Source organism: Rhipicephalus microplus, chromosome 6, assembly GCF_043290135.1.
Source record: "Rhipicephalus microplus isolate Deutch F79 chromosome 6, USDA_Rmic, whole genome shotgun sequence".
In the NCBI taxonomy this organism is placed as follows: domain Eukaryota; kingdom Metazoa; phylum Arthropoda; class Arachnida; order Ixodida; family Ixodidae; genus Rhipicephalus; species Rhipicephalus microplus.
In genome coordinates, this window is record NC_134705.1 from 27,167,399 (window position 1) to 27,193,351 (window position 25,953).

The window sequence follows — 25,953 nt, forward strand, 5'->3', positions numbered from 1 at the left end:
CACGGGTTTCCAATTCCGCAGTTTCCTAGCGAAGAACCAAGTAAAACACTTGACGACAGCGCCATTATCATCCCCATTTAAATGGTTTAGCGGAGCGAGCCGTAAGAACGTTGAACGAAGGCTTGAAGAAAAACGAAGAAATTCCGCTACAAGCTCGACTTTCAAGATTTGTGTTCAGTTACCGCCGCACGCCTGTGAAACAGGGCAAGTCTCCAGTGGAACTTTTGCTTGGGCATCAAATACTAACTCAACTGCAGTATGCCGACCGCAGATGTTTTTAGAGCAAAGCCGTGCAACGAACAAGAACAGCGAGCGGGTAGAACAGCGTGTTTAGACACGAAAGTTGCAGCCACGGGAAAGGTGGATGCCAGGTATCATGCGGGACCATCAGGGCAAGCGCATGGTCACACTGGACATGACTGAGGGAACGGAACGACGGCGATTTGACCGAGTGCAACAGCCGGATGTTTCAGTGGACAAATCGTGCGACAACGATACGCTATCGACCCGTCAAGAACTTTCGGGTAAAGGCACAAGAGATTCACCGATTCTGGCCACTGAACCTTTGCGGCACTCAACGCGAAAGTCCCGCGCTCCTAATCGTTTGAACATTTAGGAAGTGGAAAAGCTGTGGCATCATCATCACCAGCAAGAAGCGCGGCTCGCCAGTCTCGTGACGCTCGCGCTGCGTGGGAGCTCGGGTTCGCTGAAGCTCTGGCTGACCTGAAATAAATGACGTGCCACCCATGTTCTGTTGAGCCAGTGTCGTGCGTTGTAGCACACACGGTCTTTAAAAGGCTTGTTAAGGACGACGTCCAGTGGTACAGTGTTGACGTCACCCCTTCCGGAATGACAACAATGTGTGTCTTACCGTCGCAAAGTCTGTCATTCACCAATGTCGTGAAACGCCTGCGAAATGCATGTTCTGGTGCTCCAGGAGGGCTCCGGTTCCATGCTGTGCGTATCCATTCGCGCATTTGGGCCTCGTCCATGTACCCCTTCTCGTTCACGCGGACGAGGACATTCCGTGGGAAGGCCTCCTTCGGCAGCATCTTCCGCTTAGAGATGATGAACGGGAGAACTAACTGCCGTCAGCCCTGCAGGCAAACATAATGGTGAAGTGGGAAATGCTAGCTTCTGGTCGACAAAAGCTTCACCTTTTTTGCCCTACGTTCACAGACTGTCGTGGACGACAGCATGTCTAAGCAGACTGGCGCTTCGTCGGCGTTGCCGGTGTGGCCTAACATATAGCCATGCTGCTGCCGAAGGCTATTCACGTAGAGTTTAAAACTCTATCAACTTGTCCTCGTACATTTTGGGCAGCCTAAAGCAGATTGAGGTGCGCTGTCAAAGGGCAAATTCTTTGCGTTGCATGAAGCAGCCGACCCAATGAATGGACGCCTTGAAATCTTTTCTCCGCAGACCGGCTGCACGGGCGATCTCGGTGGCTTTTGTGCTAATGAGCTCTGTATTCACTGGCAGGGACCCGGCACGATACTCGTGGATGAAATCCACCACTTTGTTCTCGAGTTCTGGGCGCACATCTCGGCGACTGGGAAACGACGTCTTTCCCATGTTGCATAGCTTGGCGACCGTGAAACAACGTCTTCCATGTGTTACATAAGGACCGTTTGAATCATTGGTTGCTCCAGTACCTGACGCTTTTCTTGGACACTCTAAACTGCTGTTGCACCGCCATGTTGCCCTTCGCTTCTGCAAAGTCAATAACTTTTTTAAACGTGGCGGTGAACTGGTGCCGCGTCTCGGTATTCAAAGCTGGCTGCAGAGCAAGGTCGCCACTTGCTAGGAACACTGAATGAACAAGAAAAGAAAAATGGCATTAGCAGAGAGTGCGTCGGGTACAGTGGCTAGAATAGAGAAGTGTGATGACCGGCAAGGGGTGCCTACGGAGCGCACTAAAGCCTTTGAGGAGGAGCCGCGTGGGGGCGCTCGCAGTCGGTTATACATTGTTTGCACGTTTCCGACAGTTTCGTCGGGTGCGTTCGTCTTTGTTTTTTTTATTGTGGAGGCACTCTCACACCAATGCTTCTGTGTGCACTCTCATGGCGTGAAAATGAAGTTATTGCTTTGTCCCGGGGTGTACTACAGGCTACAAATCAGGTTGTGTGGCGTTCTAAAGGACAAAGCTCTGCGCAGTGGTGTAGAGCGATCCCGCGCGCTGACCAGCTGCTTCAAGAAAACTTGGCAGTGTGCGAGCTGCACTTCGACGAGAGTTACATCTCCCGGCACTTCGAGCTTACTGTGAACGGAGAAATTGCCCGCATTGAAAGGGTTGCCCCCATAGGCGTGCTTGCCGTTCAGGGGGGGGAGGGAAGAGGGGGGTGAAGGTTTATTGCAGGGCGCCCTATCTCTATTAATTCAGTGTATGAGGCAGATTTAGCGCCCTTCTTTTAGATGATTAATAGAGTGCCCCACTGCCTAGTAAATATGGAGTAGATTTAGCGCCCCCATCCCAGGTGACTGGGGGGAGGACGCCCGCCCCCTTTGCCCCGTCGTGCGGACACCTATGGGTAGGCCTTTCAGAGAAGCTCTTCACATTTGTAGACGCCCCTAAACTTCATTTTTCAAAATGGTTTAGCTACAACGAGCTTCACAGAACAGCTTAAAAGAACTTGTTTCCTGATTGAAAAAAATATATATATCACACTGGGCAGCTTACAATATTTCCGAGCCTCACCAATCAAGTGAACAAGTCTTTTCTGCTCACCTATTTGCGTCTTTACACAAACAAGAAGCGAGCATCTTTCCGCTAAAAGAGGAAGTACCTGAAGCCCAGGCACGTCACCTAGGATCTTAGCCCAAGCAAGACAATGTTCTGTGGGCACTTGAACTATAAAACTTTTTTGGGGGTGATAAAAAAAGAAGCATGACCAATCATTAAGAATGCATTGTTGTAAACAGTCAGTGAGTTACTACTCAAAAATGCGTTGTATGACCAGCAAAAAATAAAATATTTTTATTCAGATACCGCTCGTGATTCTTGTCTCTCAATTTGACGTTATGAATGATGGGGCTCCATTTACAGATTAGTGCTTGAGAATAATATGGTTTGCCGTGGAAGGTGTTGCAAGCAATGGCGGAAAACGTAGTTCATCTTGTACCACTTAATTCACATCGTTAAAATTTTCAGTGCCGTCACGCGCTCACTTTCGGCACCCTGTCGATATTTCAATTCAGTCGTGCACCCGTAGACATCTTGCAATTCCAGATGGTAATCAACATATTTTCTCGGCCGTCATTTGAAACCATGCACGAGCAACAAAATATATTTTAAATGTTTCACATTGCCTGCGCGCGTGGTTGATCCGCGTCTCTGTGCAGCGTATCGCCGGCTTAGGTGACCTGCAAACGTGTGGTAGCGCCACCTGGTGGTTTCCTCCCAAGACGTTACGCGCTAGCCGGCACCTTTGTCACACTTTTCTGTTCTAGCCACTGCACATCGGGTGTCTGCTGATGGAGGCGATGTCGATGCTGATACCCTAGAAGCAAGCGGCACTCCCTGTTGCCAGATGATCACTTGGTCTATGTCAAGGGCCGGCATATAAGTCGGGTGGGGGGGGGGGGGAGGAGGGGGGTTTTTTTCAGTGACATAATTTGAAAAAAATTTCCCCTTATGTTCCGCACTACACGGTATTTTCTCGCTCAATGACAGTTTTAGAATGGTATACAGCATGAAAAAATTTCAGTCAAAGGTTTTTCCTCCAATCTTGTGAAACCTGCCATGATAACTTACGTTTGCTTTCCGTCACGCTTATTGTTCTGTAACTATTGAGTACAAACCAAACCGCCTTATTTTGCACCCTTCCAAGCTGCTCCGTGAGATCAACTGTGCGCGGATCCCAACAAACACAACCATAATCAAGAATGCTGCAAACGTACGTGAAATACAGTTGCTCTTTTAATTGCTGTGGTAACTGACCTAAATAATGGCAAAGAAAACCCAGTGAACTTATTGCTTTATTCGTAATGTGCAGAATGTGTCTATTCCATCTTAAATCAGATGTTATAAAAATACCTAGATATTTATATTCTTTGGCTTTCTTTAAGGTCACATCATTCAGCATATATGTGCTTGAATGAAATATGCATTTTCTTGAAAAGGTGACGTGAACACACCTTTGAAGATTTAAGGACATTTCCAATTTATCACACTATGATCCTATGGTGTATAAATCAGCCTGCAGTAAAGTAATATCACTCTCTTTATGTCTAACTCTGTAAATCACGCAGTCATCTGCAAACATGCTAAATGATGATTTGACGTCATTTACAATATTTTTAATAAAAGGCAGAAATAAAAGGGGACCCAGAACGGGTCCCTGTGAAACACCCGAAGTTACTGTAGCATATACAGAAAAGAAATCATTGAGCACGACAGACTGCCGCCTTGCACGAAGATACTCCACAACCTATGCGACAACACTATCATCTAACTTGTATGATCGTAGTTTTGAGATGAGAAGATCATGCACAACTACATCAAATGCTTTTCTAAAATCACGGAATATGCAGTCTATTATTTGTGCATTATCTATCGCTGAAGCCAAATCGTGAAAAAATTCAACTAGTTGGGTCGAGCATAAAAAATCTTGTCCAAAAACATGCTGACTAGAGGTTAAAAGGTTGTTTTTCACTAAATGTGACATGATCTAAGTATAAATTTCGTGCTCCATTAGTTTACATGTTATACTTGTCAAGGACACTGGCCTGTAGTTGTCAATGGTATTTATCGATCCACCTTTATGAATCGGTACATGTGCCAGCTTCCAATCACCCCAGATAAACATTTTTGAAATAAACGAGAAAAGTAGAAACACAATATCCCAGAACAACTTTTAACAAGAGATGCCGGAACATTATCCGGACCGCATGCAGTGGACGGCTTCATTTTGTGTAATAACTTACGCAAACCATTTACACCAAATACAACTTTCAGGGATTGGGTTAGGTAATGTCAGTCTGACAGGTCACGTTAACGATTCGAGAAGTTTTGGCCGGAACACTGATGAGAAAAAAATTACTAAATAGTGTCACTTTATATTTATCACCGTCAACTATGGTTTCGGAGTTCTTTAAGGGAGGAATAGAAGTATTATCTTTACCGTTAGACCTAACAAATTTTCCGAATTATTTGGGTTGCTTGCACTGTTCTACATTGTTCCACATTTTTCCTTTGTACAACCAGCAAAGGATTAATGCGAACTGCATTATGAATGGGTCGTCTAATGCTCCAACCCAATACTAAAGCTTTTTCTTGATCATCTGTTAACTGTGATGCATATACCACTTCAGCCGTAATTCTTCATCGTCGTCAGCCACTGCATGAAACACAAAATTCGCATGAAATTTGTTGCAAGTGTTCAAAGGATACCACGTTTTTCTAAAGAATGATAAAGAATGGCTTAGTGAATTCCTGCCTATTACACAATGATTAATGGTGTAGTGGGTACCCTGAAAGTGTGCCTGTAGTAGCTGCCCAAGGAGTGTTAAATAAAACCTCTTTAAGACCGCTCTTCTAGCTTTCGCTATAACAGTGCTGCACGTTCCGCGCAGGCCTGGCGGCTTTTTGTCACAAACGAGCGCCACATCAGATGTGTGCCACCGCCTTCAGACGACCGCATCAAATCACCGCCACACCGATTGCCTACCGCTCTCTCAACAATCGCACACAATGAAAAAATAAAACAACTATCAAAAGGTTCTCATGGTGCGCCCTTACTCTTTACACAGAAGGCACTATCCCTACAGTCTAACCCTCGCGCAGACCGGGAGAATTCAAGACATCGTAGTGAAGCCCCTTTTGAGACAGACCTTCTCCACAGACAAATCAGCAAGAGGAATCCCTTTCTCCTAGCTGTCACTGTGGTATGCGCTTTGCACTGAACAATCACATGGAACAATCCTGAACAGCCACCCCCCCCCCCCCCCCCCCCATGGTGGTCTAGTGGCTAAGGCGCTCGGTTGCTGGCCCACAGGTCACAGGATCGAATCCCGGGTGCGACGATCGCATTTTCGATGGAGGCCAAAATGCTTGAGGCCCATGTGGTTAGATTTAGGTTCACCTAAAAAGCCCCAGGTGGCTGAAACTTCTGGAGTCTTCCACTGCGGTCTATCTCATAATCATGTGGTTGTTTTGGGACATTAAATCACAACAATTATTATTATTGTTCTTACGTTTGTAAAACTGGGAAGGATGCAAATGAGAGGTAACAGAGGGTAGGGCGGGGCGGTGAACTCGGGGAAGAAGTTTTGTTTCGAACGGTTCGAATGAATCCTGTAGTGCGGTCAGTCGATGTTGAAAAATGAAGTGATGACACCATGTGTGTACTATTTTCAAGAGTGTCGCCCGGACGACGATCAGTGGTGGAGTTTCTTGAGTGTTTCCTGGAAGAGAAGTATCAGAGGAATGTTCAATGATGTGTTAACTACATACGTGTGGTGAATATTCAAGGCCACTAAGTGTTCTTCTACATGATAATTGTTATAGCGCGAGCTAAGAATGATAACAAAGGGACAAGGAGACGTCGTTCTGAGCTCCCGCTATAACAATCGTCATGTCCTACCAACTAGCCCAAACCGCCATGCTTCAAAGTTTTGTACAGTATTTAATGCATGAGATTGCATTCGTAGTGCCACAGCTGCTGGATGAAAAAGCGTACCGCAAGCTAAACAAATTGACGGTGCCTGATTATCAGCCCATCCCTCACATCGACGACTTTCTCGATTCTATGGGGAAATCTACGTACTTCTTGATGCTAGACATAACGTCAGGTTACTGGCACGTGAAGATTCATCCTGATGACATTCTGAAAATGGCGTTCGTCTTGCGTACCGGTCACTACGAGTGGCTCGTCATGCCTTTTGGTCTTCGAAATGCTCCGGCCACCTTCGAACGGGCTGTCAAGTTCATATTGGCACAACTTCGTTTGCAGAACGTCATGAATTACTTCGATGACATTATTGTCTACTCTGACACTTTTCCAGACCATCTGAGGAATCTAGAGGGCATCTTAAAAGCTTTCAAAAGTGAAGACGTGAAGCTGAAATTAAAGAAATGTCAATTCACTCGAACCTCCATTGAGTACTTGGAACACAAGGTTTTGCATGACACTGTCACTCCGAAACAAAGCAACGTGGACACAATCCTACGGTTTCTGACATCATCACACCCTGAAAAGTTGCAGCGTTGTCTTGGCATTGTCAATCTTTCAATTTCAATTTCAATCTTTCTTGGCATTGTCAATCGATACATTGACCACTTTAGTCAAATTGCTGACCCACTGACGTGCCTACTCAGCAAAGATACCACCTGGAACTGGGATTCAGAGTGTGAGCTGTCTTTCACTCAGCTCAAGAAATGCGTGACAGAAGAGCCCGTCCTTAACATCTACGATGCCTCTAAGCCTTGTGTGCTATACTGCAATGCATCTAACAGAAGTACCGGCGCCGTCTTTAACCAGGCTGATGATGAAGGCAAAGAACATTCAATTGCATATGTGACGCTACGATGAAAGGGCGACGTGGCCTGGCTCATACCCCATGTTTATTCCATCTCACTTCCTTCTCGGCTTCTACCAACCATCGCTACCTTTATATGTCACATGATTCCCCCTCCCCTCGAAAGAATGCGTGAGCTACAAACTATGAAGCATGAACAAGTGGTGTCTCATAATAGGAAAAATATCACAAAATAGAGTAGTTCTTTGTAACACGGCAGTTCCATGCACTTGCACAAAAACATTCACAGGGAAGGCAGTCCAGTGAGATCTAGGAGACCTCAGGTGGGCGAGGTTGGCTGTTGCGTTCTGGAGAGGATAACCATGCATTCGATGTGGAAAATGATGATGATAAAGCCTGGATAGTAGCGAAAAACGAACAAGGTTGGGAGTCCTTGTAACGTTGGAAGGTTGGAGGTCTAATGCGTTGGATTCTGAATCGCGGCTGCGACAGATGCATTGTATCTAGTATGCGTGCTTTTTGAGAGATGGTGACGGCTAAATGCCTGTGTGCTGGCGGCGTGCAAGAAGTTGCTCCGCGTATTAATGGGCATTTTCCGTGGTGTTGTCGTCTGTGCAACCGCTGGCGCAGAGAGCGTCTGTGACGAGGTTCCTTCATCCGGAAACGTCTTTTTTCTTGAAATGGCCCTTGGATCAAAGTTCTTAATTTTTTAAGTCGTTCAAGTTGGGAGCGTGCTTCCGTTGAAGTTTTCATTCGTCGTCGTCTTTTCTTGATTTGGTGATGGTGTTGAGAAAATTGCGGGTGGTCATCGTCGTTGAATAAGGAGACGCTGTCGGTAGTACCAGCATTATTTACGAGTGGGATGCAAGCATGATTTGTGTAAAAGAAAGCAGTAGATACATTTTCGTTTTTATCGGCGAGACTTGCATAGAATAGTGACTCCGTACTGCTTCGACTTTCGGTTGTTCCGGTTCCTGAAGATGACATCACCGCAAACATGGCTTGACGTGTTTCCGATTCCATATGTTTGTTTCTTTGCGGGAGCATTGAGCCAAGCGTTCCTGAAGTACAACCACTTTCGGAATGGCAGTGGCTTGAAAAGTTATTTGGCCGGTATTTCACATGGTCCGTTGCATATGTGGTGATATCTTGAGGGGTGCGATGAGAGTGACGAGCACCAGTCGAGCTACTTGGCACAGATCCAAATGATGGCTTACGTAAGCAAGATGAAGAGTCAAGTACATTGGGTGCTTGAATATTGTCTTGATTTGTGTTTTGCAGGGAAGAGGTTAGCGTTGGTGATATTTGTGCAGATGCGAAACCAGGTGGAAGGTTGGGCCTTGCAGAAAAACGGCTCGGATGTCTTTCTATAGGCAGATGACTGACTTCGCCTGACGGGAATTGTAAACTTCTGCTCTGGGCTCGAATGCGTGAAGGCTGCATATGAATGTTATTGCTGAATTTGAATGCATCGATATGGCTGGTTGTAAGCGAATCTTGATTATAGTCTTGAAACCAGATGATCATTTCTTCTTTTATCCTTTGCCAAGACTCGTCGTTGTCGAATATGTGGGTGAGGTAAAACTTTAATGCCTCACCGGTGACGTAGTCGCTGAAGTTCGTAACCATCTCCCGTTCCGACCAAGATGCAGCGGTAGCGTGGAGCTCGAACAGGTCGAACCAGTCCTGTACAGGTCCATCGTCCGCTGCTTCGGTGTACTTGGAGATGGAAAGGTCAGTCGATGGTTCTGTCATGGTGGTGGTCGCTGTGTGCAGCCTGGAGATGATTCCGTAGTCGATTGTGTGAAGCTACGATGAAAGGACGACGTGGCCTGGCTCATACCCCATGTTTATTCCATCTCACTTCTTCCTTCTCGGCTTCTACCAACCATCGCAACCCTTATACGTCACACATATTATTCACGGAAGTTACTAAAACACGAAAATATTTACATCATCACAGACCTCGAATGTTTAGCAATTATCGACACCATTGATAAATGGCACTGCTATCTACACGAGAAACCTTTCATGCAATTACGGACCACGCAGCGTTGCAATGGCTTAAAAGCATCAAGAATCCCTGAGGCCGACTTTTCCGGTGGTCCTTGAAACTCTCCATGTACGACGTTAACATCAAGCACCAAAAGGGCAACATTGAAGCTGATGCACTATCTCGAAGCCCGATAGTTCAACTCCTATCTGCTGAGCAACTGCGAGAGCATTACAACGACAAACCACCCGGAAAGCATACCATTGAGAATGGATTGAGTATAGTGACACGCAGAGGAATACGAAAAGTCTATGTGTCTTTTGCCCTCCGGTTTTCTTTTCTCCAAAAAGCTCATTACGCTTTCGGTCATGTTAATGTAAAGAAGACGTTGCGGCTTCTCTCTCCACAGTACTATTGGCCCGACATCATCACCGACGTGAGCGAGTACATACGGCACTGTAATACTCGCCAGCGCTGCAAGAAGCCTAAGACCAAACGCTTTGGTTTTTTGGAGTCTTTACCACCAGTGGAACAACTATTTGATCTTCTGGCCATGGACAGTATTGGAGGTTTCGGCAACTGCGGCTCATCCAAAAGATTCATCCACTAAGCCATCGATCATGCCACCCGTTATGTGGGGGCTTTCGCTTGCAAGGATGAGACTTGCGACACCTACATCTTTTGCCCTAAAGAGTGTCTTTGCTGCTGGAAAGCCTCGAAAATTCTTTTCCGACCGCGGCACAGGATTCACTGCCGGCAAATTTAAGCAGTTCCTCAAGCACAACAATATTCATCAGCTTTAATCAAGTTCACAATGCCCGCAGTGTCATGGCCTAAACGAGCGCACTAATCTGTCGATTGTTACTCGCCTCCTATGCAAGATCAACGACGAACCCTGAAAACCGTGGCCACGTCTTTTCTCTGAGGTTGTCGACGAGTACAATTGAACACCTCACGAAGTCATAGGCTACCCACCCTGCCCTCTTATGTATGCACATCATCGTATCGCTATCTCCTCTCAAATGTTGCCGAAAATCTTCAGGAAGCTCGTACAAACGCAGTACCCCATTCTGTGGCATATCACGAGAAAAACAAGATCATATATGACAAGAAGTTCCTTTCATCAGAGCTTCAAGTGGGAGACTTTGTTCTATATGAAACACTCTGACACCTGAACCGGGACAAACTCAGCGCTATCATGGAAGGACCCTATACGATCATACGCAAGATCTCAGCAGTTAACTACTAGATCGACCGCTGCGTGGCTCCACTCAGTCGCCAGACTGACATCGTTCATGTTCGGAGACTTAAACAATATCATTCACCCTGCATCTATGTCTTTCTCGGGGTAGGGGTAAAACGTGTAAGGAACGACACGAGAACGGTGTGGTGGAGTGGTAGAGAAGGAGGAAGACGAAAAAAAATAAATGGTTCATCGTATAGCATAGCATAGAAGGCCGCAACGAGTGGCTTTCTACGGGAGAGCGCGTGTCAGCCATAGTTGCATTTGCCGCCGCTGCATCGCGACGAGGCGGGGGCTGTAAGGACGGGGAAACGAGTGGTGGCGGCTCCCTTGAGGCAGCAGCCGCAGCAGATCAGCTGGTGTTTATCACAACAGTGACCCACTCAATTGTTCTAATCAGTTTTTTTTTTCTCATGTTATCGCGGTGATGACATATCTTATATTTAGTGAAGTACCTAGGTGCTATCCAGTTAAAAAACCAACTGAATTTTTGTGTGCGTGACGAGCACCTGACGTTTTTTCCCCCAGAACCAGCTTCTTGCTTTGAGGCTAAGGAAAAATCTACAATGCGTGCAGCAGAATTATATAGTGCTGAATCTGTGACAAAGTGATTGTTCTATTTATAAAGATACAATGCATCCTTTCCTAAATTACCGTATTTCGATTTTTCGCTCGTAATGGCAGACTTGGTGTGTTTAGGTTGTATAAGAGGGACAATTAATCAGCTGCCCGCTCATAATAAGTTCACGTGCTACGTGACGCCAAACATGCGCATAAGAGTGTTTTCACACTCGTCGTTTGGCTTATAGATGGCGCTGACTGTCACTCCTACTTTTAAATTCACATATAAACCCAAAAAAGTGGATGGAGGGAAGGCCGCTGTGGTAGCTCAGTGGTTAGAGCATCGAACGCGTTATTCGAAGGTCGTAGGTTCGATTCCTGCTCACGGCTGGTTATTTTTTCATCCACTTTTCTTTCTTCTTATTTTACATTCCATTGGTTCTAGTAACTTCCCCTGTACATTCCTTGGCATTACTGTCTGTTAGATCTCATTATATATATATATATATATATATATATATATATATATATATATATATATATATATACATACAGACATGGAACAGCTTATATCTTCTCGAACAATGACATTGACAATCATAGGCCTCAACTCCGGCAACAATATCATGAATTTGCAAGGATAAACTCAAGCTATAATTATTTATGCGAGATATTCACTTCCCCAGTTTCTTTTTTATTTACGCCCTGGTCAAGTGACAACCACATTTTTATGCTTACACATCGCAAGACCAAAGCTGCTATAGGGCAGTCCAGTACACCCGCCTTCGTTCGAGCAAGCACAGGTGCCAATTCGTTGATAATGACAATACATGGTAGAACAAAGAAACAGTAATAGATGACAGAACCCCATGACAGAGACTTAGAGAAGACAAGCGCGTAGAAGTGATATCAGGATTCGCCAGTGCTCGTGGTGAGGCTAACATAAAAAGAACGAATGGATGGTTTTATTGTCGATAGACACAGGAACCAAAAGTTGGGCGTACAAGCTAGAGGCAGAAGAAAACAACAATAACAAATAACGTGAAAAGTAACCAGAGACGAGTATAGCAGAGCATTAAAGCCATTTTCTTTCGTATCGCAGCCATTTATAAAATGACTTTCTTCACTTTTTACCGGTGAGAGGCTCTCAACATGTGTGTCGGCTGCCATGTATATATTTGTTTCAAAAATTTGACTGATATGTGGGGTTTAACATCCTAAAACCGCCATATGATTATGAGCGACACCGTAGTGGAGGGCTCCGGAAATTTGGACTACCTGGGGTTCTCTAACGTGCGCCCAAATCTGACCACACGGGCCTACAACATTTCCACCTCCATCAGAAATGCAGCCACCGCAGCCACCGCAGCCGGGATTCGATCCCGCAACCTGCGGGTCAGCAGCCGAGTATCTTAGCCACTAGACCACCGTGGCGGGGCTGTTTCAAATATAAACTCTTGTCGAGCAGACGCGCCGTCGAGTGCTCCGGGTCCTGACAATTCTTCTGCGAAATTTTTTGAAAGTACCAGAGACGTGTCGAGTCAAATCTTGCAGATAATATTTGCGCAGCCCCTTTCGGAAGGTAATATTCCTGAGGATTGGAAAACTGCAATGGTAACTTCACTTTTCAAAAAAGGTAATCGCTTTGACTCGCCAAATTACTGGCCTATATCACAGACCTGCGTTTCATGCAAACTTATGGAGCACATAATCTATTCTCACTTTGCCAGTCACCTCGATAACAGTTCTTTCTTTTTTCACAAGTATAACATGGCTTTTGTCCTGGGCTATCTTGTGAAACATAACTGTTTGAATTTAACACAGACATTCACTTGAACTTGGGTTTCTTTTTTCAGACCGATGTCATTTACATTGATCTTTCAAAGCCATTGATCTCCTGGCTCATCAGTATCTTATGGCCAAACTCGAGTGTCTAAATCTTGATTCCTTTACTTTATCATGGATAAAAAGTTTTCGAACAGCACGTTTTCAATTCACAGCCATCGGCGGCAAGCTTTCAACATCCGTTCAAGTTATTTCCGGCGTTTCTCAGGGATCAGTCTTAGGCCCGCTTCTCTTTCTTATTTTTATCAACGACTTGCCATCCGGTATAATGTCATCTATTCGCCTCTTTGCAGATGATTGCGTTGTCTGCCATCGAATCTTGAACAGTAATGACCAGTCTTTATTACAACACGATCTAAACCTAATAGAATGATGGCGCTGACGTTGGCTCATGGAAACTAATGCCTCAAGGTGCAAATGCATGGTTGTTTCATGCAAAAGGGTAACCTGATACATTAATACACACTAATTCTTCAATTTTATCTAATTCAACCTCTTACCAATATCTTGGCGTCCTCATTATAAACTGTCATGGACCGAGCATATCACAAATATTGTAACCGATATGTCCAGGATTTTAGGTTACTTGAAAAGAGCCCTGCGCCTAGAAATTAGGAAATAGGCTTATGAAACCTTTGTTAGAAGTAAAGTAGAATATGCTTCTATCATTTGGAGCCCCTACAAAGAATACTTGATCGCCTCTCTTGAGACCGTCAAAAGTCATGCTGCCCGTTTTATTTCATCGAATTATAATTCACACGCTAGCATAATGCTCATAAAATCTTCTCTTGAACTCCCCCTTTAGTAACAAGAGGTAGAATTTCCCCACTTTCTATTCCACAAATTATACCACTACTTCTCCTACTTACACGGAACACTGTTATTTCCACCCGCTTCAACTTCTCACAGCCTGTTCAACTCCAACAGCATTCAACGCCTTCACGATTCGACCCTTTCATTCAATAAATTACTGCTGCTGGCAGCCATCGAAAACACGCAGACTGGAATTGCCTACTGACGCCATTGCCCTTAATATGAACTCCAAAAAATTTAAAGGAGAACTGACATCAAATTTTAAGCTTGAGATGTGCCCATCATTCGATCACTTGGTATGCATAGGTCTTCTTGGACAAATTTGAATAACGTCCATCGTGTCGAAGTTATTTTATTTCGACATCAAACCTTGGTCACACAGCGTAGAAAAGCTAAGGAGAAAAACGAAAAATAGACTGCGACATCGACTCTAGTGCTACGTGTTCGGTGTGGTACATTGCACAAATATCATCCTGAGTGACGATACGCTAGTAAGGATGACGTCGACGATTTGTGAGTGTATTTAGAGCTGATTCCCAGCCATGCTTTCACTAGTGGCCCTCCTTGCTGTGTTGAAGCGTGCGTGCGATCCATCGTGTCGCATCTACTGATTTGTGTTGTGCTCCACTGCGTGTGAGTACAATCATTCATAGCAACAATACGTGCCAGAATGTCGGGGAACCGCTGCGTAGTGAGAACCTCCACGTCAAGGCGCAGAAAAAGTGGAAAGTGCATGGCGTTTTATGCCTTTCTAAGCCACGAACCTCAACGCAGCCAGTGGGTTCACTTCGTGCACGCCGTTGAACAGAGAAACTGGACAGCTGTAAAGAACAGCCGAATTTGCTTCCTTCACTTTGCGGCGAGCTGCTACAGGGTAAATCCTGTGTTGGCGAACCAGTTGGGTATCACTGGTTGTACGAGGCTTCCTCTTGAAGCCGGAGCTATTCCTACCATGTGCCCTGCTGCAGCTAAAAACGGCGATCCACTCGCCTAACGTCCTTAACATGAGGTGCGTAGTTGGTGTTCCTGAGCTCCGACAGTACGGCCAGGACTGATAAATACATTGCATTTAACGCGGAGCTTGCCAAGCAAGGATCGTTGTGAATCGCGGCGTCATCACTTGCCGATGTTGACCATGATGATGGCGCAAACAACGATGTTGGCGACAGAGGCATGTCTACGCCTTCAGAAACACAGATGGACTAACCGTACGTGCGCTCCTAGCAGATGAAACGCCAGCATGATATCACTTTTTTTTGTGAAAGCAGCATCAGTTGTGCAGCGGTTTCGACGTGGCCGCGAGGCAGCGCTGCCAGCACTACAATATGGCGAGCTTTCCACTCATTTCGAACCGCGTTCGATAGCGAATATATTAATCAATATTACAGATACTCATTCATCACTCAGATGCGTTTTAGGTCGGAAATCGCTACTAGGGGGTCAATAGTTACTCGTTCACGCAAAAATTTTGACATCAGTAAATTTGATGTCAGTGCTCCTTTAAGCATTTTATAGGCACGCTTTTTTCTTAGATAACTTCAGCTGTGCACTTTTATAATTGCATGCATTTTTATGCATTTTTGTAACTTCTACAATTGTTTATAATCATCTGTTTCAATTGTTTTTAATTCCTCTATGTAATTGCCCTATCTTGTAAGAGCTTTCTTTGTAATTGCCCTATGCTTTAAATTTTCACTCGCTCACAATCTTGTGTCAACAACTTTTTTCCAGCGATCATTAGTACTGATGTGCTCTGTATTTTCTGCATTTCTGAAGGGAGTTGTATGTAGAGTTTGTCCAATCATACGTCCCACAAACTCTGTAACCCCCCCCCCCTTTATGTAATGCCCTGTTCAGGGTCCTTGAGGGTTAATTAATGATGATGATGATGATCACCTACTTTTCGGCACCTTGTTGCCTCCGCATGTTATGCTGAGGTAAGTTTGAGTCTGCGTGCCGTTCCGCAAATAACCGGGGACAGCCGATCTTTTTCAATAAAAGGGATGCACAAGCTTTTTTACGAAAACGAACATAAGTTCCCCATGGCATCGCGGTAGAATGCACGACAACGCAACACGAGAGTGTTCGAAAATAACCAGAAATAATGACAAAGGTGCCAAAGGCATTAGAAGAAAACTAGAGATAAGCAGGGAACTAGAAAAGAAGTATTAGAGATAAGAGAAAACGGGAAGGTGGTGTCATGACACCTGGACGCAACAACGTTTGCAGCCAGTGGCTGTGGTCGTGTCATCGTAACATATACTTGTCGGGTGGGGAACAGAGCACCTTCTGTGTGAGTGTCGCCAACTAATATGCACTCACTTGGATATTCTCCTTGGAAATTATCGCCGACAAGGTTGTGAAGCAATTGTCAAGTCGTTTTATTCTGCAAACGTGTACAAAAGTAATAAAAATTTTAAAAAGCCAGGATCAGCCCTAAATTGAAAAAAAAAAAGCTTTCACACATTTTCTTCCAATGATGTGTTCAGTGTTGAATGTTACGTTGAATTAGTTGCATTATCATAAGAATATCTTGACGGGAAGAGATAAAAACGTTCAAAAGCTCAGGAATGCAAGCAATTGTGTTTGCATTTTTTAGCCTTTCATTGCTCTTTTCTTTTCAAAGTTTTCATAATATCTACTTCATAACAGCTCGCTCAATTGAAGTTACAGTCACTAAAATTTCAAAGATGCTTGAGTCCGCTTTTATGAGATTACAGACATGCTAAGTATTATTTTGTGGCTGTTGCATCTGATACTGTATTGTATGAATACTATAGACAAGTTTGGAGAAAGTAAAAGTCCATCGTATTTTGAGTTAAATGAACAGTGGCAACTACAATTGCTGAGGTTACTTATTCTTAACGAAATGATTAAACCTGAAGCAAAATTTTCTGAAGTGACATACTCACAGAGTTTATAATGCCCCGCTGCGGTGTTCTAGTGGCTAAGGCATTCTGCTGCTGACCCGCAGGTCACGGGATCGAATCCGGGCTGCGGTGGCTGCATTTCCGATTGAGGTGGAAATGTTGTAAGCTCATGTGCTCAGATTTGGGTGCATGTTAAAGAACCCCAGGTGGTTGAAACTTCTGGAGCCCTTCACTATGGCGTCTCGCATAATCAAATGGTGGTTTTGGGATATTGAACCCCACATATTAATCAATCAACCATTACTATAATGAATTTTGATGCATTAGAAAAGGTGTAGCTCTTTCAAATTGGTTAGCTATGATCTTGTAGGATCCCAGTAAAATGTGCTCAGAATTCTAACTTCCGTGAAAACTGTACTTCCAAGAAAACTGATCGGTGTGCAAAGTTGCATCTCAGGCAAGACATTACCGAAAATATGCAATGGCTGCAGGTATGTAAAAGCAAGATCAGCAATTACCCAATGGGCACATGCTAGACAAATATTAAAAGATTTCACCGGTCACACAAAGATGCATGCACTCAATCGTAACTACCGCAAGTGCGGGCATGTGATTCTGTGGGCACTCGGGAAACCAGTTGCCCCCTCACCCTATTGGCATCGCAGCAGTGGTCTGATTAACTAGACCTGTCACGCTGGTTTCTGAGAACGCGGCAGGTCATACCTGTGCACTTTTCCATCCAGTGGCCGTGGCAGTGCAGTAAGTTTGTTCCCGTTGCTTTAAATACCCTCCAAATGGTTTTGTGGGTTGTAATTTATACCTGCTGAGTGTGCAAATTTATGTGATGCTTGTGCTGCCTTAACTGAGAATACATTTTGTTTGTGTTTTAAACTCTTGGTTTTAACTCAATCTTTGGACCACAACCGGCATTGTTCGTGCCTTAAAAAGACCTACATTTAAATTGGGCATGCTTTCATTGTGCGTTTCAGTGGGCTGATTAATCAGCCCTTGAAATCTACCTGGCGAATGCCTCCCCATCATCAGGATCAGCGACACTTTTCATTTCAGTTGAATCAATCGGGCAGCATTCATGGACAGTATTGAGGCCCACTCTATGAAAGATTCTCACTCCTAGGGCAGACTGTTCACACGTGTGGTGCAAAAGATACTTCTAATAACTACTTCGGTATAGAACCTATGATGGGCAACTACCAAACGCATTATTCATGGCCCGACTAGAGTCACTGTCGCCGAAACCATTGCATGTGGAAGCGCTTGTCCAGGGATGAGCTTTGGTGCCAGAGCAGGCACGAGGTGAGCTAGGCCCGAGATGCTGTTTCGGCAGCACGCATCAAGCCTGTTGTGACTGGCGCCTGAGCTGACGAGGGAGCGGCACTCTTTGGATCTTCAAAGAAGTAGCAGACCGGCCGGCTGCTTATGACCGCCAGGCATTGTCCCTCCTAGTCGGAGGGTGAGACGTCGTGTCGCCACGACGCCGTAAGTGGTTCGGGAGATGACAACGAGTACAGCATCTTTCTTGAAAGAGATCACGTGGGCCGTGCACGCTTGTCCCCCTCACCAGTTGTGTGTGATCTGTGATTGGACAGTACCATCTAAACTTGTTCCCTGATCTAGGGATCTGTAGAGGAACGCCAGATTCGAAACCTCGCCATGTAAGAAAGAGCTCGTCATGTACGAGAGCTCGCCTTGTATATAATGTAAATAAACCCTCATCAAGTCTCTCTTCCTCCTGCCTCGACAACTTCATCCCGAACCTCCGGTGCCTGCAAACCCCGGTCGTAACAAGCCGCACCTTCTTTTTTATCCAGCGGCCGTGATATTACTATAGCCTTCTACTTGACTTTCAGTCGAGCTGGAGTGTAGAGATGCACACATGTACTTGTTTGATGACTCATGTTCTTTGCAGTTTCTCTTGTAATACAATCGTGACATTGCTTGTAGTAGACATTCGAATGTCTTAAGCAACCGAAAAACTATGTGAAGCAATGCTAGTGTATTTATTGTGCAGGGTGCACAACTCTATTCCCCGTCTCCTGATTAACTTGGAGAAATGTGGACAGGACAACCTGGTCAGCAAGATCCTGGGACTTGGGTGTGGCCTTGACTTTGACTCAGAGGCAAACTTCAGGCAAGTACCCACGGCAGTTTTCAAACAACCATGGTTTCACTTGTGCACATTTATGCCAAATATCCAAAACCAAAGTAATTTAGTTTTCAGAATGCTCGTGACACTGTTACAAGTAATTCACATAAATCACATCACATTTGTAAACCCTTGAAGGTGCTATCACAATTAGGCTTCTGTGTTTTGTAGGAAAAAGTGCGAGCTTAAACATTGTGTATTTGAAGTAAACAAACAAAATCTAGCTGTATGCTCTGGTGGATAAAATGGCTAGGTGACACTAATGGTTAGCAAACACTACTTCTCTGGTTCACGTTTAACATATATAGTGCTGCTCTTCGTAATGCAATGTGTGCAGCGCTCACTGCGCTAGGCCAAGTTTGTCATGAGAAGTAATTATGGCTTTGCTGTGCACAAAAAAAAAACTGAATTTCTTGAATTTCATGGTGCTTCTTTCCACACAGATAAATGAAAAGTGCTGGTGGGGACTTGAAACCCTATATAGTTTAACCTGGGTATAACGAAATTTATAAGTTCCCAGAAAAATTTGTTATAAAGAGGATTCCGTTATATGCAGGTCCGGTACAAAAATTTTGAAAATAAACGTGCAAATAAAGAAAAGGAAAACTGAAAGCAGAGCTAATCCAAAACACTTATGTTACAGTAAAAAACTGCGTTATTTTTGCAATAGCAGTTATATAGACATTCTCGGCAAGCTTTGCTGTCACCGCCATGTTCCGTAACATGTCCAAATTGATAACATGCCCCTGTGCATCGTAACTTTCACGAGCGGGTTAAAGCACGCGAACGCTGCTAAAGCAGAGATCAACTAAGATCTCCCGCGTGTTAGAACTGCCGTTGAAAGTTCAAACAGAAATGAAACAACATAGGGGGGAGGGGAAATCACTCGAGTAGCAATAAGGAACATGGATTCTAAGGGCGGTTGCAATAGCTGGCTCGCTTTCTATCTCGGCGAGTATCAGCACAGTTTCAGCGCGAATGGATTGTGTGAAAAAAGCAAAGTGATTTTCATGCGCCCGGCAAATGCAATTGTTCCAGTCAAAGTTGAAGGCACGCGATTCTCCTCACCGAAAGATAAGCACGCGCACAAGCATCTATAGCCCCCCCCCTCTTCATTCGCGGGCCAAAGTACGTGTGGGGGATAAGCGCTCGTCGGCGCATCGTGACGAGCTGAGTGACGAGCGCGGGCGGCTTATTTTTTCGTCTTTGCTGCGTTTTCGTATGTATAGGTACGTATACATATACGGTGAATGAAGGCGGTTGCAGCAAAAGCCTAGACTATCCATATACATCCATATACATCACGATGAAAAAAACACAGACACAACATGGATACTGTGGAAAACTATTCGATAAAGCACCCTCCATATGCAGCGCGTCCCCACATATGTAATGCTAACTAAAAGCGTAGCACTGCCAGCGCGCAAAAGTAGTTTCTTTTTTTTTTTCCGGTTTGGAGTTGGGAGGAGGGAGCACACCCACACGTGACCGCGGCGGAAAAAACGGGGGCAATACCAGCTCGTGGAGCGTAGGCCTTCCTGCCTGCCTCACACGGACGCAGCCCGCGTGCCCCCTGCCGCCGCTTCGGCAGTGGTGGTGCAGACACTGACAGGCTCGTACCAAAATGCCAAAATGCGGAGCAAAATACTTAGATTTTCAGTGGGGAAAATTCGTTATATCACAGTTGTCTCCCGCAGTTACTTTGTTACATAGAGGTCGCAAATACATGTGCTTCTATGGAGCGACGGCGGGGAATAGAAAAACTTCATTATATCGAGGAATTCGTTGTATGGAGGTTCATTATAAGCAGGTTTAGCTGTACTGAGTAAAGTTATGGTTGCGGGGTTAGGTCATGAGTATTTTATATTTCTTTGCTGTCGAAGGACTTTTAAAAAATTACCAGCATGCTAAAGTGCAAAAAATAGTCTATATCAGGAATTCGATGCTGCAGACAAGTTAATCTTTGAGACAATAGAACTGGTATACCGTATTTACTCGCATAATTATCGCACTTTTTTTCTGAGAGAACTGGTGAAAAATCAAAGGGGGTACGAGAATTATGTGGGGAAAATTTTCTGCAAAAACATGTAGGTCGATTAAGAAGATGCAATGGCTTCAAATCTGGATTCCCAGGCCAGCAACTAACTACCAGCTTTGAGAAGTATTGATCTAGACTTACCTGAACAATGAAACCACAGGTTCAACACAAAGCAAGGTTTATTTGAAAACATTAAAGCCAGTGTCTCAAAGGTCATCGCATGGACTCTTGACGTAATCAAGAAGTGCGGCTTCAACCTGTAAGCCTGTCTTAGGCGCACGAAAGACGCGACACATCGTGTTGGTGGCTTTCAGCTTCTGGTGCTGCTATCGCCAGTAGCAAACACAGAACTTTTCGACGTTGAAGTGCCTGCCGGCGCCTCTGTTGCCATTGTTTTGTGCATCATCAGTCACTTTCAACTTGAAAGCAGCCGTGTATAGCTTCCGTATTGACCCATTGCATGCATAACAACAAACACAACGTATGCTGCACGGACTAGCACTACTAGCATTAACATGCTGCAACCCACAACCGCAACGCTTACTTGGCTTTTTGGCTTGACTTGGATTAGATTAGGGCTTCTTGCATTCATAGTATGCATGATACCATATTTACTCAAGTCTAGGTTGACTCCGATTCTAAGCCGACCCCCTCGAGACTCCAAAGCTCATAAAAAAAAATTTACCTAGAATGTAGGTCAATCTAAACAGCAAAGACAGCAGTCACAAAGAGAAAACATTTATTACCCATAAAGATGAAACAAAGCAGTTGGTTCATGATGCAAATAACTCGAGAAACATACAGCCGCTGGTTCTGTTTTGTGTGTATTGTAGTCGTTTAACGTGCTGCTTCTAGTTATTTTCATCATAAAAGATTTTATGCCTGCGGATGCTGCGCTCATTCCGACTCATCGTCGCTGCTTCCCTCATCGCTGACTTTTTTGTCACTGTCTTCAAACAGTGTGCAATCCTTGCTGCCATCAAGTGCATTGGCTATGCCGCTTTTCTTGAAAGAGCACACAATTAAAGTTTCTAGGATGTTGTTCCATGCTGCAACAGTAGCCCCTCCAGCGACACACATCTTTTTCGTCCATTTCAAAGTCCCGCCCAGCTTGAACGTTGGATGACAACTCCGGGACTAGGACAACTTTTCTTTTACAAAGTGACACTATAATTACACTGCCATTTCGATGCTATTGAGCTACGCCACACACGGATCACTCAAAGTGGGACTAGAGGTGTTTTCGATTTCGTTGCACCGGTTGCACCAGTTCAAAAAGTGTAGCATTTTCTTCCCCAATTAGCTGGTGCTGTGCATGCGCTGTGCACTGGCTCCCGCATTTTGTCAAGGTACAAGCATAGTGCTGCACAAGTTCTCTGCCGGCCTGCACTTGCTCAAGAGGAGGTGCAAAGAGGTGCAGCATGGCATGTGCCTCTGCCTCTTTTCAAGCTTGGTACAGATGATGCTTCATGCTGTTCAGGGCATATGTGCGAAAAAGGATTGAGTTAAGCTTGTGCCACTGACGGGTAATATTAGCCGTTACTTTTTGGCAGCTATTGAGGCGGGTCGTTTTACATGTATGTTTCATGAGCAGAAAAATCCACCTAAGTTGGCTGCAGTAAGAATTGTAAAACAAAAAAAAAAAGCCAAATAAGTAATAAAGATGTAGCTCAAGGTGCAAGCTGTGCGCTCACTTCATCTTTGCCAAAGTGTGAAGCCCATGTGAAAGGAAGCCTTCAAGATAAACTGTGGAATTGAAACAGGTATTCAAGGGAGCTTGCATACAATTCTTAACACTATAGCGTGAAGAAAAGTGGACCTGTCGGTCAAAGAACCTCCGAACTTTTTCACTTTTTGTTGCTCTATGGGGTCGCATGCACTTCAATAGAAGGCCGACAGTACAGGATTGTCTACTAAACTTCTAAATCATCGTTCTAGGCAGTCTGAACAGTCTCTTGAAATCATGCTCATGGAGCCGTCTGACAGCGTTTCTGTACCCGAGAACATGAGTGACATTTTCACGTACAACGAGCAGGCAACCAATTCAAAAACAAACCCCGCCAACACCTCCTTGATTATCATAATGATCGCCATTCTCGAAATTATTGGTGCTGTCGAGCAGTTTTTTATAGGGCAGCTATGAAGACAGCCACCGCAGCAGTGTGTTAGTAAACAACACCATCAATACACGCTACGTTGCCTGTTCGACCATCTCTGCCTGCACTTGCATTTTCATTTTGGCAGTAGCCACTGCGCTGCAGTGTCGCGGCTGCACCTGCACTTGCTGAACCGGTGCTGCACACCTACTTCGCTGGCACTGCTGTGACACTTTTCACAACTAATGCTTGCAGTGCAAGACAAATCGAAGAGGCCTTAGAAATGACCAGACTCACCTCAACTATTGTGAACTAGATAGGGGTAATGGGATGACCAGAGAGCGAAAACGAAACACTCCTTTGTTTGTTTATTTGCAGTTTTAGTGCTTCAAAGAAATGTTTCGCATTTAAAACTGCATTGTATGAAAAATGCTGTGTCAAGACAGATAGAATTACAAGCTCATAGGAAAAAGTATGTTGGTTTGCTAGCACCTGCTAATGCGGACTTTTCACATGGGCCACAAAAATAGAAATTTCACTGTCTAGTCCCTCGTTGATCGGTTTCAGATCATTAAAATCACCTCCTAAAATAAATGTTTGGGATTGGGCAGTATTTTGGAGAAAATGACGTCGTCGTGCGGCCGCCAGCTGCTCCCTGCCGTCACCCTCCCCTACTTCTGCTCGCCAATTGCCAACGTGCCAGCAACAGACAGCGTCACTGCGCGGGGCATAGAATGCGGTTTCTCAGCCGCCGCTGGGAAAGGAATGCATTCACAACACTAGGTAAACCTTTCTAGCCACTATAATGGAAGCTTGAGCGAGCTGGTATGCATTCGTCTTGGTTGATTCACTGCACATGAGACAATGACAAAGAATAAGAAACACAGAACAGCCACCGGCTCACAACTAAAATATATTGTTGTATAAAGCATATATATAGATGATGTACAATATGACGAAAAGAAAAAAAAAAAACCAAATAGCAAGAAACTAAAACAGGCCTCAAGCAAAGAAATATAGATACAGATCATATTCTGGGCATCATATACGGAAGGTACTGCATAGGTACATAAATTTTGCATCACTCAGTGAAATTGACAACCTGCTGACACTCTTTAACTTTTCCTTTTAATGTGAAGGGCTTCAACCACTTTCCTTGCCACCTGCTCTTTATGATGCAACAGTATCATTGTGTCACTAAGGAAGGGTGCACAGCTGCATTCGTGATGCTGAGCGGCAAGAGAGAACGGCTTTGTCTCCGACTATAAGCATTTTTGTTGCTGAAGACGAATGTTGACGCATCTTCTTTTTTGGCCATTGTAAGTTTTCCCGCATCGTATTTGTTACACAATGGCCTTCTTGCATTTTGTATAATGAAAGGTATTCCGCAATTCCCAGGAATACTTTCAGTGCCTTTGCTCTGCTTAACAATGCTTTTTTGCACTTTTGCACTTGTGTACACAACCTTATAAAGCACCTGTCTTGTGTTTCTTAGTCGTCGTCTCGTGCATCCTGCATCAACCAAGATGTTCGTTGGTCCAGCTCTTAAGAAAAGAAACTTCTCTGTGGATGTGGGAGTGAAAATAAAGAGAGGACATGCTTGCCTCTAACCCTTGCTTTTGAGAGCTAAGGGCAAAAAGTCAACAGCTTTCGAAAGAAGGAACACAACGACACTGATCCTTGGGCACCATTATCGTCAAAAACTAGCATGGCCACCACATTACGATTTAAACAATCACAGGACAAGTCTCACTGAGACGTACCCTCTCCTTGCCCCTCTTCTTGCTCATGCCTCATGTCACATATGACCGATTCGGCCAAGCAGCTTGGCTCCTGTGCTGCAAACAAAATGCAAATTACTTGACCACTTCTCATTACCGCTTGGGCAGAAAGTCGCTACCCCACAGTGATCTAACCAGAAGTGAAGAAATCCCTCTTCGATTAATCCAAACAGAGACATTCCCGTCAACGGCTTATGTGGCTTCATATACAGATATTTCTCCCAGCTGTCCTGGCCGTGGCCCATTAGCCACATTTCAGCATTGCATGTCTAGAACTGCCTCGGTTGATGTTGGGGCGGCCTGTGAAGTGGTTGGGAGCCTTTGGTTTGCACCCTTCTCGCAGGTAAGGGCTCCAAGGTTTGTCTGACTGACTCAGAATAATAGTACTTGACATGATGCAACATAATTCTCCTAATGCTACAGTTCTCATTGTAACGAATATTCGCATTTACCAAGTTTACATTCCTTTTTGTAATGCAAAATTTGTTTTTCCTTTTTTTCTCTCTTGCAAGAAATGTGCCAAGTTGTGTGCTACCACGAAATTGTCTTTTTTTTTTCTTCTTACCTGGGTGTTTCTCAGTATTTCTCCTAATTTTAGCATGGCTTTGCAAACAGTTTTTTTCTCGTTATTGCTTTGTTGTTTTATGTGTGCTCAGGCTATGTGCATTATTTACTGTTACAAAAAAAGCAGTGCAACTAGCGCCGCTTTTTTTGCAATGACGGGTATTATTTACTCATTATTTTTCTTAGCATTCCCAGTACTTTATTTTGCCATTTATTTCTCTTTGTTACATCGCAGTGTCAGCAGATTATTTTTTATTGTACACTATTTTCACACTTATGTACCAGTTCCCTTTATTTTCTCTTATTCTGTGTGTCATGAGCAAAACACGAGAAACGTGCCGGGCGCTGGAATGCAGTGCACGTGCCCGAGACCCCCGATAGTGTGCGTACGTACCACGTTCACATATGAGATTGGTTGGAAGAAGGCTCGCGGCACGTGACCTGAGCCATGATGGAAAATTACAGAGGATGAGCTGTCACTCTGCTGTGGGGCTATGAGCTGCGAA

General features: G+C 44.6%; 1 protein-coding gene across 19 annotated transcripts in view; it reads left to right on the forward strand.

Moving 5' to 3' along the window:
* Window positions 1-25,953, forward strand: part of Sirt2 (Sirtuin 2) — a 438,023-nt gene that overhangs the window by 279,752 nt on the left and 132,318 nt on the right. For all 19 annotated transcript variants that reach the window (XR_012884102.1, XR_012884103.1, XM_075865870.1 and 16 more), the window contains one exon: window positions 18,834-18,953. Coding sequence is in view for 17 of the 19 variants with exons in the window: in XM_075865870.1 (XP_075721985.1) it covers window positions 18,834-18,953 (120 nt within the window). In the remaining 2 variants the exon portion in view is untranslated. The remainder of the gene's footprint in view (window positions 1-18,833; window positions 18,954-25,953) is intronic.